The following is a 16713-nucleotide window of genomic DNA, read 5'->3' as shown; positions in this document are numbered from 1 at the left end:
AAACTTTCCCTCTACTACATATCAAGTGACCTTAGTAAACAATATTGGAAGGAGCATTACCTGTTTCTCATGCCACCAGCTTCTTTTATTCCCTCACTACAGATTCTTGTAAAAGTCCCCTTCCCCTATCTGTTATACAATATGCATTTGTTGGCTGCCAACTTTACCCCCAATGGCTGCATTAGAACGATTCTACCAATTCTAACAGTAAGCACTCATTCACTAGCTTTCCGCTCCTCGGCATATTGCTCAGTTGATCATGATTCATAATTAAAGAACAGAACCACTGTCTGACAAGGTACTGAGACTACCTCAGTTTTTATTGAACCCACAGATGCCATCACAAAGAAGCCAAACTCAAGGAACAACTTGATGCCTGCACAGCAACCTGTTGCCTCGCTCCCTCATGGGTAACAGGCAGCATGAGAAAGCTCCGTTATGAGCAGTGACATCCAATGGAATGAAAATACTCAGTGCAAGAAAGAGTTGTGTTTCCAAAGTGCAGGAATTTAAACAGATGAATCCAAGAGGCCAAAGTTGTGGGATCTGATCTCTAAAGAAAGCTAATGCATTTTTGGCTTCTCCATTTTCACAGGAGTCATTTCGCTGATTTGTGCATTTACCTCTGAGCAGTCAGTTTGCTAAATTTTACGTTCACAGCTTTGTTCTCCAGTATAAATAAATCCTTTGTTATACTTCACTGTTCAGACATGTCATGCTTTGGTATTCACGGCAGTTTTGGGAAACAAGCTAGGTTTGAAACCTTGAGAAGTTTAAAAGCAAGTCTCTCTTCACTTAATCTATTCAAAGATCTTTTCCTAATAATCCTAGTCAATGAAGGGCTCACAGCTCAACAGGAGACCTTTGAAAAAACTTGTGAAGCAATGTCAAGAGAACTCTGATTCAACCAACTTCTGAGGATAGAAAGAAACCCCTGGATAAACATAGTTAAATAAACAAAACTAGAATTTAACAGTAGTACAGTTTAGTTTTTGAAATGCCCAAACATGCCTGTTTTGCTTTAAATTACAGCTATACAAAACCTGAATGTTTAAATCTTTTCAATAAGGAATTGTTACAAAATTTCGGACAAACTATTTAAAAACAATTAACGAGAAGATATATCATTGCAAGCTTTTACAGATAGGCTATTATGGGATTCTATTTTAACAGACATTTGTTAATGAATATTTAAAAGGGTTTAAGCTCAACTTAAAACAAAAGCATTGACAAAAAGTTACAAATTAGCCTAAAAATGGGTTTGAGGATTTTAAGGAGCACTTCGTTCTAACGCATGAAAATCAGAAAGTGAAACTAATGAGGGAACAGCAACTGTTTTGTCTAAACTCCTGATTCTTTTATTCAAGCTGGCCACAACTGAGATGTCTGGGTGATTCTGATAAAAACCAGTTACCAAGAAACTTTCTGATCCACCACAAGGCTCCCCTCTTTGCTCTCATCTTTAGGTACTGACGTACATCCATGACGGTGCAACCTAGTTTCTCAGAAGGAAAGCTGAAGCCTTTAGAACTCCACCTACTGTCTTAAAAGTGACCCATGGAAGAAAAAGCTGGGCTTTTGCCCTTTTTTGCCTCTTTCTCATGGATAAAAGCAGCCTGAACGGTTAATAAGTTTTCCTGCTTGCTTTACAACATTAAATTCAGGTCTTGTCTGCCAGGAAAAGACTAACATGGGAAAATCTGAGAAATTATAACATCACAGAGACTGAAACTAAGAAACTGAGAAAGGATTTTTAGTTAGATTTTAAACACACACTTAACTGCAGTGCCTAATGAACATTCGGGAGAGCGGCTGTCATTGCTGCAGAGTGACCACCGCCACCACCCTTTCTCTGAAGGGCAAAAGATCAAACACATTCCTGAGATCAACTCCCTCTCAAAGAGGTCCTCCATCAAAGCCAGGGAAGACCAGACATTCCTGATATTTCTAAGGTAAAAGACAAGCAGACTTTTTAAACACATTTCAAATACACAAAACAGGGCACAAAGCATATTTCTACAATTCCTTTCCAGCAGATAAAATGCAAGACCTTGACCTCCTATTAGAGCTCCCAAGATACATATGCCTGCAAGAGCACCACCAGTGACCAAGACACCTGGGTTAAGCTCACAACTGGGCATTAACATTCGGCTTAAAATTTCAATCATAAAGTGTTTCACTTCCCCTCTTAAAGGCTGTTTAACATTACTGGCTCATAAAAGCCACCACATTTTACTTCACAATTGGCTACATTTAATGAACTGTACAGTCTGTAAAGGGCAATGTGAATGTCAAGTAGTCTGTGCACAGTTGAAAGCACCACCGACTGAGAACAGTCCCATCAATTCCCATCTCCTCATAGGTTTCCCAATGCCTGAGCATGGGAAAAAGCTGAATTTCACCTCCTTCCAATTCCTTTCTCCATCCCCACACTCTGATCCACTCTTCCTTGTCATACATGCAACCCGAGGGCACCAATTCCTTCCTTTCTATTTCACTTTTAGACTTGTTAGGCCCTCTTGCTCCTGTACATTTCTTAAGTAATCCCCCCCTTTCAATCCTCACTGCCAATATTCTGGATCACGCCATTGTTCTTTCAGCCAGTACAAACGACACTCCATCACTGGCCTCCCTGAAACATCTCACGTCATCTCCTCAGCCTGCATCTCACTCTCCTGTCACTCTCAACCTAGTCCTTAGGACTCCACCCTCTTTCTCAGCTTTGCCATTTCCTTTTCTCCTGCTCTCCCACACTTAGACAAAACAAGCAAGATTGGAATGGGTAATATCATTCCAAGGAGCCAAGCATCTTCAGTTCCTTCAAATGCCTCCTCAAAACCCACTACTTTGGCCATATTTTCCACTCTCTACCTCCACTCCTGAACTGTCTGCTCTCCCAACCTACTTAGAAATATCAGAATGTGTCACTTGCTAGTGTGACTCACTGTGTCTGCCTAATCTGGATTGGAATCTGTTCAAGGCAGGGATCATGTCTCTGAGGATATGTCCACGCTGAGGTAGGGATTCCCCTGCTCGTGCACACATGCTCGCGACAGATCAATGAGAGCTAGAATGACTACAAACAGCAGTATAGCTGGGGTAACACAGGAAGCAGAGACACGATTGAGCTGTGCTGAATATGTACCTGCCAGCTTGGCTGTGCCTCTGCTGTTGTTGCCTGTGCTACCTGGCTACGCTGCTATTTATACTTGCATTAGTTCTCATCAAGCTGCTACATGTGTGTGTACATGAGCAGGGGAATCATACCTCTATATTGTAGTGCTGACCATAGCCATAATCTAACATGCTATGCAAAGCCAAGGTCCTATATAAAATGTTTACAATTAATATTCTACTTGACCAATAGTGAGAATGATAGGTAATTTTCTCTATTTTTCCAATTCAGCTTTGAAATAAACAGGCCTGATTATAATCATGTATGTAAACAAGAACAGATTTCCTTATGCTTGACCAGGTCAACAGAAATCTGAACGAGCAGGTTTTAGACATGCTGATCTCTCTAGCTTCCTTATGCTAAAGGAGAAAAGACCATAGTCACGTCTGCCCATTAACAATGTAACTTCAAATCATCGGTTTGCATGAGACAGGAGTAGTGAGTGCTTCTACCCATAAACTACTACAGTGCCAACGTACAAAAACAAACAAACAATCTTTAACCGCCAGCAAAGAGCTGTGCTCCAATACAAATGGGAAATAAACCAAAAGCTATATTTACACAAAATTACCTAGCATTTGCCTGAATATATCTAGTCATTTCTGTCAACAGATAATGATTTTGAAGAAAACTACACCTCCTAACATTTGTGATTTACAATTAAACACTATTATCCAACTTTAAAAGTCACCATTCTGATGAGTGACTAAAATCATTTTAGTTCAAGATGCAATTGCTAAAGAAACGAAGTCATTTATTGTATTTATAGCTAGAGACTCTAAGGCACAGTTAACTGGAATGTCTTATATTGCTATCATTTCTTTTTATAGTTCTGATTAAGAACTTTAAGGTGGCTGCAAAACAGAAGCAGCCCTCAAAGCGATTGTTTTAGATGTAATGTGTGGACCGGCATAACAATGGGTGTGAAAAATCTGAACAGAAAGTTAAAAAAGCCACCTGGCTGGCTACTAGAGACAAACAATTAGTACTCCTTTTATTGCTTCAGACAGATGCCATAAGGCAAAAGGCAAACAAGCAGCACTGATGTTGGAACTTCTAAATGAGACTCAGTAAGTGATATGTGAGATCTAACCTGATAATCAAGTTCGGAAAGGTTTTGTTTTGGTTCCTCATATAGTTTAAGTTTAGATGATAGCTTAGACTCTCCTCACTCAAAATCATTGAAAAGAAAAGAAAAGAAAAGAAAAGGAGAAAAGAAAAGAGAAAAGAAAAGAAAAGAGAATTAGGTGCACGCTGTTCTGATCACTCCATCTGAAAAAAGTATATTTGAATTGTAAAAGATACAGAGAAAGGCAACAAAAACGACTGAGGTATGGAACAGTTTCTGTATGAGGAGAAATTAAAAAGACTGGGACTGGTTCAGTTTCAGAGAGAAACGACTAAAGAAGGGGAAATAATAGGTCTATAAAATCATGAACGGCGTGGAGGAAGTGAACAGGGAAGTGTTATTTACTCAATCACATAACACAAGAACCTGGAGTCACCCAATGAAATTAATAAGCAGCAAGCTTAAAAAACAAACAAAAGGAAGTACTTCTTCACACAATACAAAGTCAACTGGTGGAACTTGTTGCCAGGGGACATTGTGAAGGCCAAAACTATCACAGGGTTCAAAAAAGAATTAAGTTCATGGAGGATAGGACCATCAATGGCCATTAGTCAAAATGGTCAGGGATGTAACCCCATGCTCTGGGTGTCCCTAGCCTCTTGACTGTCAGGAGTTGGGAGCAGACAACAGGGAATGGATCACTCAGTGATTGCCTGTTCTGTTCATTCCTTCTGAAGCACCTGACACTGGCCACTACTGGAAGACAGGATACTGGACTAGATGAACCAATGGTCTGACCCAGTATGGCCGTTCTTAGGTATTGGGTGGTATTAGACTTCAAAGCATTTGTTGAGAACATAGGTGCTGACTTTGTTTTTCCCCTATTGGTGCTGCACCAAGGCCTGCCCTCGCTCCACCACTCCCCCCAATGCCCTGCCCTCGCTCTGCCTCTTCCAGCCCCCAGTCCACCCCCTCTCAGAGTTCTGAGCCTGCCTGTGACTCTCCACCCTCCCCCTAGCCTCTCCCCAAGATGCCAAACAGCTGATCAGCGGCGCTGCCGAACAGCAGTGGCTGGTGCGTGCTGAGCACCCTCCTCCCCGCCCCCCGGGGTGTGTGTGCGCTCCAGCGCCAGAGCACCTCCAGAGTTGGCACCTATGGCTGGGAATATAACAGATGCAGTGTCTCCGCAGTTAGGTTTGATGTTAGCTTCCCATTGTCAGGTCAATTTTCATGCATAAATTCTGCAAAACAAGACCGCTGGATATGAACATACAAACTGACTATAAACACAAGCTCATGAGGCAAAAATTACAATCAAAATGGCTGTCATTATTAGAAAGCAATACAAACCCATGGAAAATGGAATGCTGAAACATTTTCCAGAGCAGATACAGAGATTCTATCCCATATTAAATTTACATTAACTGTGTTATATGCCAGGCACATTACAAAATATAACAGTGAACTGTACAGTCACAATTTCTTGTTCCAGAGGTTTCTTACATATAAGCACAAAGTTTTCTAGCAAGAGGCATCTTTGGGTATCAATAATTAGATCTGTACTGCCCCAGAGTCATCTTGATAAATGGACGTACAGTGTTACTAGCAAATTCAGGATGCCAAAATACACAATCTGGATAAACACTTTGTAAAGAGCAATTTTTTCTTCTTCTTTAATGTATATTTATGGTCATAAGAATAACTAAAAATAAAACCACCCTATTTAACAGACCTGCTCCAGGTGTGCATGGTAATAAGCTTACCACTTCTCAATCTGTTGTTAGTGTCAGAAGAAGCAGAGCTGGGATTTAAACATGGCTTATGCATCATCCGAGTAGTTAGCTACTTTCTAACGTCAGAATCTTTACTGAACGTGATATGTGAACCCAGTAAATCCAGCTTGACTTTTAGATCCCCGTGGGAGCTTGTTAGAAAAAGCCACATTTTTTATTTGTAAAAAGAACATATATGATTTTCAAAATTAAATAGCACTGTTTCCATATTTGTTGTATTTTCACAGACATTTTCAGAATACAGCAGCACCATGTGCTTTCTATAGAAAAATTACTAACTTCATATATTCTGTAGAGTTCAGTGGTGATTGCTTGACTCTGCAATTTATATTCACAGACTTCTCCTGGCCACTATCATACTGTTTTCTGAGCATTTTACCAGATAGGACAATTACCCTATTCTACTCCATACCTAGGGCCCTACCAAATTCACAGCCATGAAAAACTTGTCACGGATCATGACATCTGGTCTTGTGTGTGCTGTTACCCTATACTATACAGATTTCAAGGAGGAGACCACTGTTTCTCAAATTGGGGGTCCTGGCCAAAAAAGGAGTTGTGTGGGGGGGGCAAGGTTATTTTAGGGGTGCCACAGTATTGTCACCCTTACTTCTGCGCTGCTGCTGGCAGGGTACTGCCTTCAGAGCTGGATGCCTGGTCAACAGCTGCTGCTCTTTGGCCGCCCAACTCTGAAGGCAGCACCTTGCCAGCAGCAGCACAGAAGTAAGGGTGGCAATACCATACCATGGCACCCTTACTTCCGTGCTGCTGCCTTCAGAGCTGGGTGGCCACAGAGTGGCCGCTGCTGACTGAAGGCCCAGGTCTCCAGACAGCAGCTCTGCCTTCGGAGCTGGGCTTCCAGCCAGCATCTGCTGCTCTCCAGCTGCCCAGCTCTGATGGCAGTGACGCCATCAGCACAGAAGGGTAGCAGTACTGTAACCCCTCCTACAGTAGCACTGCCTGTTTCCCCACCCTCCAAACTCCTTTTTGGATCAGGACCGCTATAATTACAACACCATGACATTTTGGGTTTAAACAGCTGAAATCATGAAATTTAGGATTTTTTAAATCCTATGATCATGAAGTTGGCCAAAACAGACAGTGAATTTGCTAGGACTCTATCCATACCCCCTGCCACTCATGTTTGGATGTTTTACCAGTCAACCTGTAGGTCATGTAAATTACTAAAACAAGATGAAAGCACTACTCCCCAGTTACCACATGCAAGTTACATATTTAAACTGAATCAACAAAATCCCTAATGATATTCAAGACTAACTTGATTTAAACTTCCCAACTAAATTAAACTTACCGATTCTCCAAGTTTATCCAAGTTGTCCAGGAAATATTTTACAGATTCCCCCTAAAAAACAAAATAAACTGATCAGTGTTTTTCACAGATGGCATACTTGGTCACAGCAGTTTACATTCTGAAGTCCAGTTACTGAAACCAAACATACTTGGTATAAAAGCTTTAGTCACCGACTTCTATAAATTCTGTATGCAACTATGTAGAGAAGTTTAGTGAGCTTGATACTCATGGAAATTAATATTCAACCATTTAAAAAAGCAGGGATAGTCTAATTTAAAATAGTTCAATGATTACAAAATTTAGGATTGTCACATTTTTATTAGTGCTGTTCATTTGGGTAATCACTGTACAAAACCTCAGACTCAACTTCAGCATAAAATATTGCATTTAATATTTTTTTGCTATTCCTGAGTAGTCTGTATATAGGTGCCTGGGTACATAAAGGTCAACTGAGATAGATTCATTTAAACTGCACAATGAAGTCAGCTCCCATTTCTACAGACCCTGCTACCTGTTGAGCAGAGCACATAGCAGTACCTATTGGATTTCTGGGAACTGGGCGGGCGGAAGCCTGCCCACTGCTAACAGATCCCCACCCCCCAGCCTAAGGGGAGGATCTACAGGATTTCAAAAACCCAACCAATTCCGGAGGACAACTAATAAAAGAACAGGGACAGGAGTGCGGTTAGAGGGTCATAAGAAGGGAGTCTGAGGGGGACATCGAGCAGAGAACCCCGGACAGCGCCCACTGCTCCTTGAAGACGTCAAGGGAGCCAGTGGATGCCGCCCAGAGGAACTCTGCCTGGATACATGAACAGACTAAGGCCCGGAAACAAGCCCCACAGTCACAGGAGTCTCCATTGACCAACCGCCTCTTCCTGGTAGATGGAAAGGTAAAACCATAATGAATGGATGAATCTAAAACATTGGAATAAGCCTTCTTGTCAAAGACCACCCTGGATAAGCACAACTTGTTTAGGAAGTTATGAATAGTGCTCCAAGCTGCAATTCTGTATAATATTTCTTCTACTGAACAGACTTCCAAGTTCAATACAATACCAACCCTTACATGTGGCAATTGCAATTCTGAACACCCTCAGATGCAAAAACTAAAATTTATAGAAGCTTGAATTATTCTATTTTTGGTTGATGTCAAATGACAAACTTAGGGCACAATAACAGAAAGGCCTTGTTGAGATATTCAGTGTCATAACAAGAGGGCAAAGTTGTAAGTTACACTTCAATTCCTAACTACAAAGCAATCCCAATATGGTTTACTTGGTCATCAATTCAGTTAGAGAGTAGTCTATACTACTCTGCCAGTGAAGGGAAACGCAGGAAGTCAATTAGATTTTGCAGTACATACAATTAATCTGTGCATCAAGGGACTTTAAATTACATAAAATATTCAAGATTAGGAGGTACTACATTTAGTCATAACAGAACTAAAGATAAGGGACCAGAGTTATATCTCTGATAAGGTCCTTCATTTAAGAATGAATATTTAAAAAATGATAAAGGACGTCAGTCCTTTCCAGAGGAGACAGCATTAAAATGTGAAGTCTGAGCAGGCATTAGGACATTAAAGTAACCAAGACACCAGAAACTTCTGGCCAGTTCAACAAGCTCAGAAGTTAAAACGCTTTGCCAGCTTTTTCATTTGTAGGGCTAGAGGTCACCTGGTGCAAGTATACACCATACTCACAGTAAAATTGCAGTTTTAAAACCCAAGCCTTTAATTAGACAAGGCTGAGACTTCAGTGTGAGTCATCTTGTGCCTGATGTACTTAAAGGGACAGACATTGAGGCAAGAACCACTATCATATATTATATCTCGTTTAATGTCACATTTTTCATAAACTGAAACTACAGTATTGGAAAACAGTAACAGATTTCCAAGTTTGCTGGAGGAAGGCAGTGGTTGTTCAGTATGACTACAAGACTTCACACTTGCAATGCCATGTACTACAGAAGCTCACAGTGCTTCATAAATTACAGATACAACCTCACCTCACCTCTGTGAGGGAGAGGCGGGCGGGCATTCCTATTAGACAGATGAGGAAACAGAGAAAAGTGACTTGCTCGAACACAGGAAGTTCGCAGCACAGCCAGGAAATTCCAGGTCTCCTGACTCCATCTTTTCTTAATCCAAAGCACCTTTTCTACCTTAAAGATTTAGGACAAGTTTTTTTTAAAAAGCATGTTTAAAGTTAAGTTCCTAAATCCTTATTTAGGCTCTAACAGGACCTGTTGGGTGCTCAACATCTTTGAAAAAAAAAATCAGACTATTTAGGTACCTAAATATGGACTTAGATAGTCTAATGTTGTCCCAAGAACCTTCAAAGAGAACTTTTAGATCAGACTGCACTATTCTGTTTAAGGAATCTACATTGCTCTAATGAGGCCCTAACTCTTCTGCATTTAAACAAATTTGTTACTACCTTTTCATTTAAGTCCTGAGAGCTTATTGCCACACTAGTGATTGTTCTGTTAAAGCACACAACCAAAACCACAACATATAAAGGTCATAGAACAGCACCAAAATCTGCTTTCCAGAAGAGGGGATTTCCTGATAACATGAATGCAAAATACATTAGCACACAGTAATGGCAAAGCTCTATAGCTATACATTTGACAGTAAGTTTACAAACTAATGCTCAAAAGCTTCAACAGATGCATTGAGAAAGCTACTTCTACTTGGGTTTTTAAGCTTGTTTGCTGCTGTGTCCTGATATGGCCATTTTGAGAGAGTCAGAAAAAGCTATGAAAAAAAACAAAGAGAAATAAATATTCCACTTATAAGGATGCTTAGATTTTCCTCCCCCACTTCTTTAACCTGGGGGCTTGTCTACACCGGCACTTTACAGCACTGGAACTTTCTCACGCAAGGGTGTGAAAAAACATTTCTCCCCCTACCCCCGAGCGCTGCAAATTTCAGTGCTGTACAGTGCCAATGCAGACAGTGCTCCCAGTGCTGGCAGCTATTCCATGGGGTTGTTTTTTTTTCCCTAGTGCCACAGCGACTACACAAGCCATGTTAAAGTGCTGCTGTGGCAGTGCTTTAGCATGGCTAGTGAAGATGTGCCCTGAGAGTCCATTCTCTGGGCTGGAATGACAGCCACCGTACCTATCTAAATCCATTCACACCACCAGTGTGACAGCAATGGGGCAAACTTCCTGACAATATGCTTCAATCTTATATTACCTCTAAGAAGGTAAGAGTCTTTCAGCTCTTGTGGACTTCAATTCACATTTTCCAACTTGTGTCTCTAGCCTTGGAGTCGTTTCTGTACGTTACACAGCTCAAAGCTAGAGTCTTGACTACTGATCATTTCAGCCTCACTTACACCCCTTCAATTTTACTGGACTAAGCACTGCTCTGACTACAGCTCCACCATTGTTCACTTAGTCGTTTATGCTGAATGGGCTAATAAGAAAAAGTTTGTGTAGATTTAAGGATTGCTCAAACACACTATTCCCAATCAGGTGAAGATGGAATTCAGACAACTGCATATTCCATCAAGGCACATTTTCAACTTTTAAGCCATGAAAATCTATAAAAATTCTTCAGCTGAGTAAAGGGCAAGATGCAAAGCCAGTAAATATCACTTTCACGAAAAAACAGAATATCTAGTCCCCACAGAGCACTTGGAATGTACAGGTAAGATACAAGGACAATATGGCACATTTAATAATTCCTTTCAGGGCAACCCTTGTGTATATATATATATTGGTATAGTAACTGGATATGAGGAGACCTAATGAGGCCAAAAAGACGACAGTATCCTTCACTAATACACTTTTTTTTTTTTGGTAATACAGAGGATAGAAAAACGTCTTATGCATATTATGTGGATTAAAGAACAAGTATGCCCTACTGAAGAGGACTAAGACAGCAACTGTTACAATTCTATTTAAAGGAAGACAGTCACATCTGTCTAATTTTTTTCTTTAAACCTACTAGTGTTACTTGTAATACCCAGGATGGCTAAGTGAAAGATTAGGAATTTTTTCCCCCCAGTTTAGTTTGCATTCGAGAGAAACTTTAGTATTTATATCAGTTTGCATCTAAAGACCCCAAACAATCTTTTTTCCAATGACATGATGTAAGAATAAGTCACCCCATCTAAGCAAGTGCTCTCAGTACTGCTAGAGCTGCACCAGTGATACTAAGAATTAGAAAATGAGAACAAAGTAGAGGGTACACCAAGTCTATGATAACTGGAAAACTAGTGAAGTGTCGTCATGAAAGACCAATCCAAGTGACGGAAAGGGGAACAGACTAACTCCAATTTAACACTCATTTAAACTCTAGTGCCTACTGAGCACTTATGAGATAGGAAACCTTTGTTAAAAATTCAATACCTCTATTTCCTAAACTAAGTTGAAAGCTCATCTATCCTGAGATCCGCTACCTGGTGTCTGTCGACAGCTACATGAACATGCAGCTTGCAAACATGGAAGAATACATAGATGGTGTGTTGTCAGGACACCTTGGTGAAGTTTTGATAAGATGTAACAACGTCCTGTACATTAGAGGAGAAGATGGAGAAATGAGAGAGTAAGTTTGTATATTTCTGGAAAAATAAAGATCAGTTAAAAAAACCCACACAAGTCCATGAGCAGAAGTCAACAAAAACAAGACTTGGATTTCTGATATTTTTAAGGTTAACACAAACTTTCAGGACTTACTTTTTTAAAATCAAAATTGACAACCCCCCCCCCCCCCCCCCCAAAAAAAAAAAAACCAAAACACACAACCCCAACACAAACCAAATTTTCAAGTTTTGCTTCAGGGAACTGTTACAAAACTGAGGTAGGGATCAACTTTGCAGAATCAGGGATGTAATGAGTTGGAAGATTCGCATTCTAGCATGGTTCCCTTAACTTGGGAAATGTCTACACTACAGGGACTGGACCAGCATAGCTACGGCATTGTAGCTATGCTGGCATAACCACATAGTGCAGACATAGCCTACAGCAATGGACGGAGTTTTTCTGTTGGTATAGGAACACCCCCTCCCTTAGCAATGGTAGTTAGTTCAACAGATGCATTTTCTTGTCCACCTAGCTGCGTCTATAATGGAGGATTATATGTCAGCACAGGTACATTACTCACCGTGTGGATTTTTCAGCCCCCTGACTGATGCAGCTACGTCAACCCACATTTTAAGTGTAAACTAGGCATTGGTTTGGTCATACATATGCAAGTAAAATCAAATCATCACTACATGGCTAAGGCAGAACTGTGTTAAGTGGGAGCCTCAACGTACTTGAAATTGAAGTGAAAGCTACTAACTTTGTTCTGACATTTGAAAATATGGGAATTTCAAGCAGTGATCTCCAAAAGCATGGTTTACATTAAAAAACATTGTCAGAGTGGGGGTGTGTGTGTATATATATATATATATATATATATATACACACACACACACACACACACACACAGAGCTTGAAAGATGCTGTTAAGCTTTATTTTCACAGTTCAAGGATCTCACATAGTGAGGGAATGGCTAAGTATAAACATGAAGAGGCTAATATCAGAGAAGAGGTAAAACAACTTGATCCAAGGGCAGAATTCTGCATGACAACTTATGTGCTGAAGTGTTTCACTTTGGTGACAAATGTGCTCAAGCAACAGGTGGTGTGATAAAGCAGTATTTTAACATACACTCACTATGATACAGCAAGATGCATGGCTTTCTGGAGATTAGTTTGCAGGGTGGCCTTACAAGATCTTCCTCTGTTCGAACATCAGCCTTTGCACCTTTGGTACAGAACTAAAATAGACCTCTATCATTCTCTTGGATTTCAGCCAATTGCTTTGAATGCTCATAGATGAGTTCTTTTGTTTAACTGGAATCAAAGTTGTCCAGGGCTCAGCTCAGCTGCAGACCTCAATACTCCCTCTGATTCAGAAGTCTGTGTAAACCACAGGAAGCTCACTGTTAAATAACTTGATTCATAACTGTCAAATATTCCATTTTCAGACAGGTTTGACTCAGACAGCTTGTGTGCCTCCTGAAGTCTTGTGATCTCTACTGAAGAAAGTCAAAGCAAACTATTTTTAGTGCAATCACACAAGTCATGTTTCAAACAAATTATGAGGAAAACACCTAATCTCCTTGTGAAGACATTCTAACCACCAGCTTTCCTTTCAGTGTTGTATTAGTTTTTACAAATCTAGCCTGTTTCTACCCAACTCATAGATGCACAGTCCAATTTTCCTTCACCAAAAGACAGCAGCAAAAACTCGATGTGCTTTCAGTCATTCTTCTTACATGAGAGTCTAGTGGGTTATAAAAAGTATTAGCAGGCTCCCAAAGTCTAATACACTTAGTTTTAGCTTTTAAGAGGAGTTCCCTTCAACAACAAGCAAACTGCTAACAGCCCAAGTATACTGCTAGCATTTAAAGGAAAGCAACTTTTTTTTTAAAAAAGCCAAAAAATATGCACTAACTGAAATGCACAGCAAATGAATGAATGCTCCTTTTAAATCAGAATAGTTACTGGGTGGCATAAATTCACTGACAAAAACAAAAGTGAGTTAATTTACATGCAAACCAAGTAATCAAAAATTAAAACCAAGCCAAGTTCTCACAATTAAATTTTAAAGGACTTTGGTAGAGCTTGTGCGTTTTGCTATTTGTTCATTAGGGATAGCCCTTAAAGAGCCCTAACACTTTGAAATAACACAACCGGAAGACACGTCTTCACTGGCAACGTTAAAGCGCTGCCATGCTTGTGCAGTTGTGGCATGGAGCTGGGAGAGAGCTCTCCCGGCAGTCTAAAAAACCCCATCTCTGCAAGGGGAATAAGTCCCAGCATTGGTGCATGGTCTACACTGGCACGTTAGAGAGCTGAAACTTGCAGCGCTCGGGGGGCGGGGGGGGGGGGGGTGTTTACAACTTTCTCACTTGGGGGTGTGAAGTGCTGTGAAGTACCAGTGTAGACAAGCCCAGAGGCATTATCTGCATTGGAACCTGAAGGACTTCTGAGGTCTGAAACCCTCCTCCCCCACAAATGACAAAAGTTTTGCTGACAAAAAGCAGAGGTCTGAGCAAGGCTTTGTCAGGAGAGCTCTCCTGCCCACAAAGCTACTGGTTGCTTGTTTGTGGGGCAGGAGTTTTGTGGGCGGGAGAGCTCTCTCCTGCAGACAAACAGCAGCTACATGGTGTGCATTTTAGTGGTATGGCTGTAGCGACACAGCTGTGTCGCTAAAAGGTACATAGTGTAGACATAGCCTAAGTGTTCACATTTTTATTCACCTGTCCCAGTTTGGATGCAGATCCAACACAACATTGGACTGATAAGTCTACTTTAAACATTTGGAAGGGGGAAATCATGTCTTACTAATCTATTAGAGTTCTTTGAAGGGGTCAACAAACATGTGGACAAGGGGGATCCAGCGGACATACTGTACTTAGATTTCCAGAAAGCCTTTGACAAGGTCTCTCACCAAGGCTCTTACGTAAATTAAGTTGTCATTGGATAAGAGGGAAGATCCTTTCATGAACTGAGAACTGGTTAAAAGACAGGGAAAAAAGGGTAGGAATAAATGGTAAGTTTTCAGAATGGAGAGGTGTAACTAGTGGTGGTCCCCAAGGGTCAGTCCTAGGACAAATCCTATTAAACTTATTTATAAATGATCTGTAGAAAGGGGTAAACAGTGAGGTGGCAAAGTTTGCAGATGATACTCAACTGTCAAGATAGTTAAGACCAAAGCAGACTGTGAAGAACTTCACAAAGATCTCACAAAACTAAGTGATTGGGCAACAAAATGGCAAATGAAATTTAATGTGGATAAATGTAAAGTAATGCACATTGGAAAAAATAAACCAAACTATACATACAATATGATGGGGGCTAATTTAGCTACAACTAATGAGGAAAGATCTTGGAGTCATCATGGATAGTTCTCTGAAGCCATCCACGCAAAATGCAGCGGCAGTCAAAAAAGCAAGCAGGATGTTAGGAATCATTCAAAAAGGAATAGAGAATAAAATGGAGACTATCTTATTGCCCTTATATAAATCCATGGTACGCCCACATCTTGAATACTACGTACAGATATGGTGTCCTAATCTCAAAAAATATATACTGGCATTAGAAAAGGTTCAGAGAAGGGCAACTAAAATGATTAGGGGATTGGAATGGGTCCCATACAATAAGAGATTAAAGAGGCTAGGACTTTTCAGCTTGGAAAAAAAGGAGACTAAGGAGGGATATGACAGAGGTATATAAAATCATGAGTGGTGTGGAGAAAGTGAATAAGGAAAAGTTATTTACTTGTTCCCATAAGAACTAGGGGCCAACAAATGAAATTAATGGGCAGCAGGTTTAAAACAAATAAAAGGAAGTAGTTCTTCACACAACCCACAGTCAACTTGTGGAACTCCTTGCCTGAGGAGATTGTGAAGGCTAGGACTATAACAGTGTTTAAATGAGAACTAGATACATTAATGGAGGTTAAGTCCATTAACGGCTAATAGCCAGGAAGGGTAAGGAATGGTGTCCCTAGCCTGTTTGTCAAGAGTGTGGAAATGGTTGACAAGAGAGATCACTTGATCATTACCTGTTAGGTTCACTCCCTCTGGGGCACCTGGCATTGGTCACTGTCAGCAGCTAGGATACTGGGCTGGATGGGCCTTTGGTCTGACCCAGTATGGCCATTCTTATGTTCTTATGTTATGTTAAGAAGAAACCTTCAGGTTTCCTCCAAGGATCTGGATTATCCTTGAGTAGAGCAAGAAAGAGAAATCAAGGACATTTCTAATTGCAAGTGGTCTTGGATTTAAGCAACTCAATCAGTATCATTTTCTTCACTATCAACGTTTCCTGTTCCCCCTTATGTTATTTGTACTTTGAAGAGGTGAAAAAGCTAAGTAGTCAGAAGCCCTGGCCAACGCTAAGAGCAACAGGTAAACCACAATGTTGATACTATTGAAGGGTGTGTCTGGGGTGCAGATCGTGCATAAACCATGAAAACTAACACAGGAAAATGCAGGTAGCCTGGTTATGAAAACAGGGTTGGGGGGAAGTTAGTCAGGATTCTTAATTCTGTAGCATGCCAACACCTTAATAAACCTCAAAACTGCAGTTTAAAAGTGTGCATGCTTTTGGTTACTATTTTATCCAAATACATAGCAGATGTGTGGGTTCGACAAAGCAAGAAGCCTTTAGTTTTTGTTTCCCCAAACTCATACAGCTCATTTCAAAGTTGGTTGATCATGAAGCAACACTGCTGCCATCAATGTTAAGTAACATTTGCAGTATTCTGGAATGTTAGCAATAAAAACAGGTCAGTTATTGCTGAGTTAGACATTCACCTTAACTCTGAATTTCCTTGGTTTTGTGTTTGTTA

At 40.5% G+C, this 16713-nt stretch overlaps 1 protein-coding gene across 2 annotated transcripts in view; it reads right to left on the bottom strand.

The window, feature by feature from the left end:
- Positions 1-16713, bottom strand: part of GNA13 (G protein subunit alpha 13) — a 44595-nt gene that overhangs the window by 7066 nt on the left and 20816 nt on the right. The window contains exon 3 of one of the 2 annotated variants that reach the window (XM_050920662.1): positions 7350-7400. In XM_050920662.1, coding sequence (XP_050776619.1) covers positions 7350-7400 — 51 coding nt within the window. Of the gene's footprint in view, positions 1-1781; positions 4235-7349; positions 7401-16713 lie in introns of those variants that run through there. The other variant, XM_050920663.1, reaches the window with a different exon arrangement.

This window comes from Gopherus flavomarginatus, chromosome 12 (genome assembly GCF_025201925.1).
Source record: "Gopherus flavomarginatus isolate rGopFla2 chromosome 12, rGopFla2.mat.asm, whole genome shotgun sequence".
Taxonomy (NCBI): Eukaryota; Metazoa; Chordata; order Testudines; family Testudinidae; genus Gopherus; species Gopherus flavomarginatus.
This window is presented reverse-complemented; position numbering and strand designations above follow the sequence as displayed.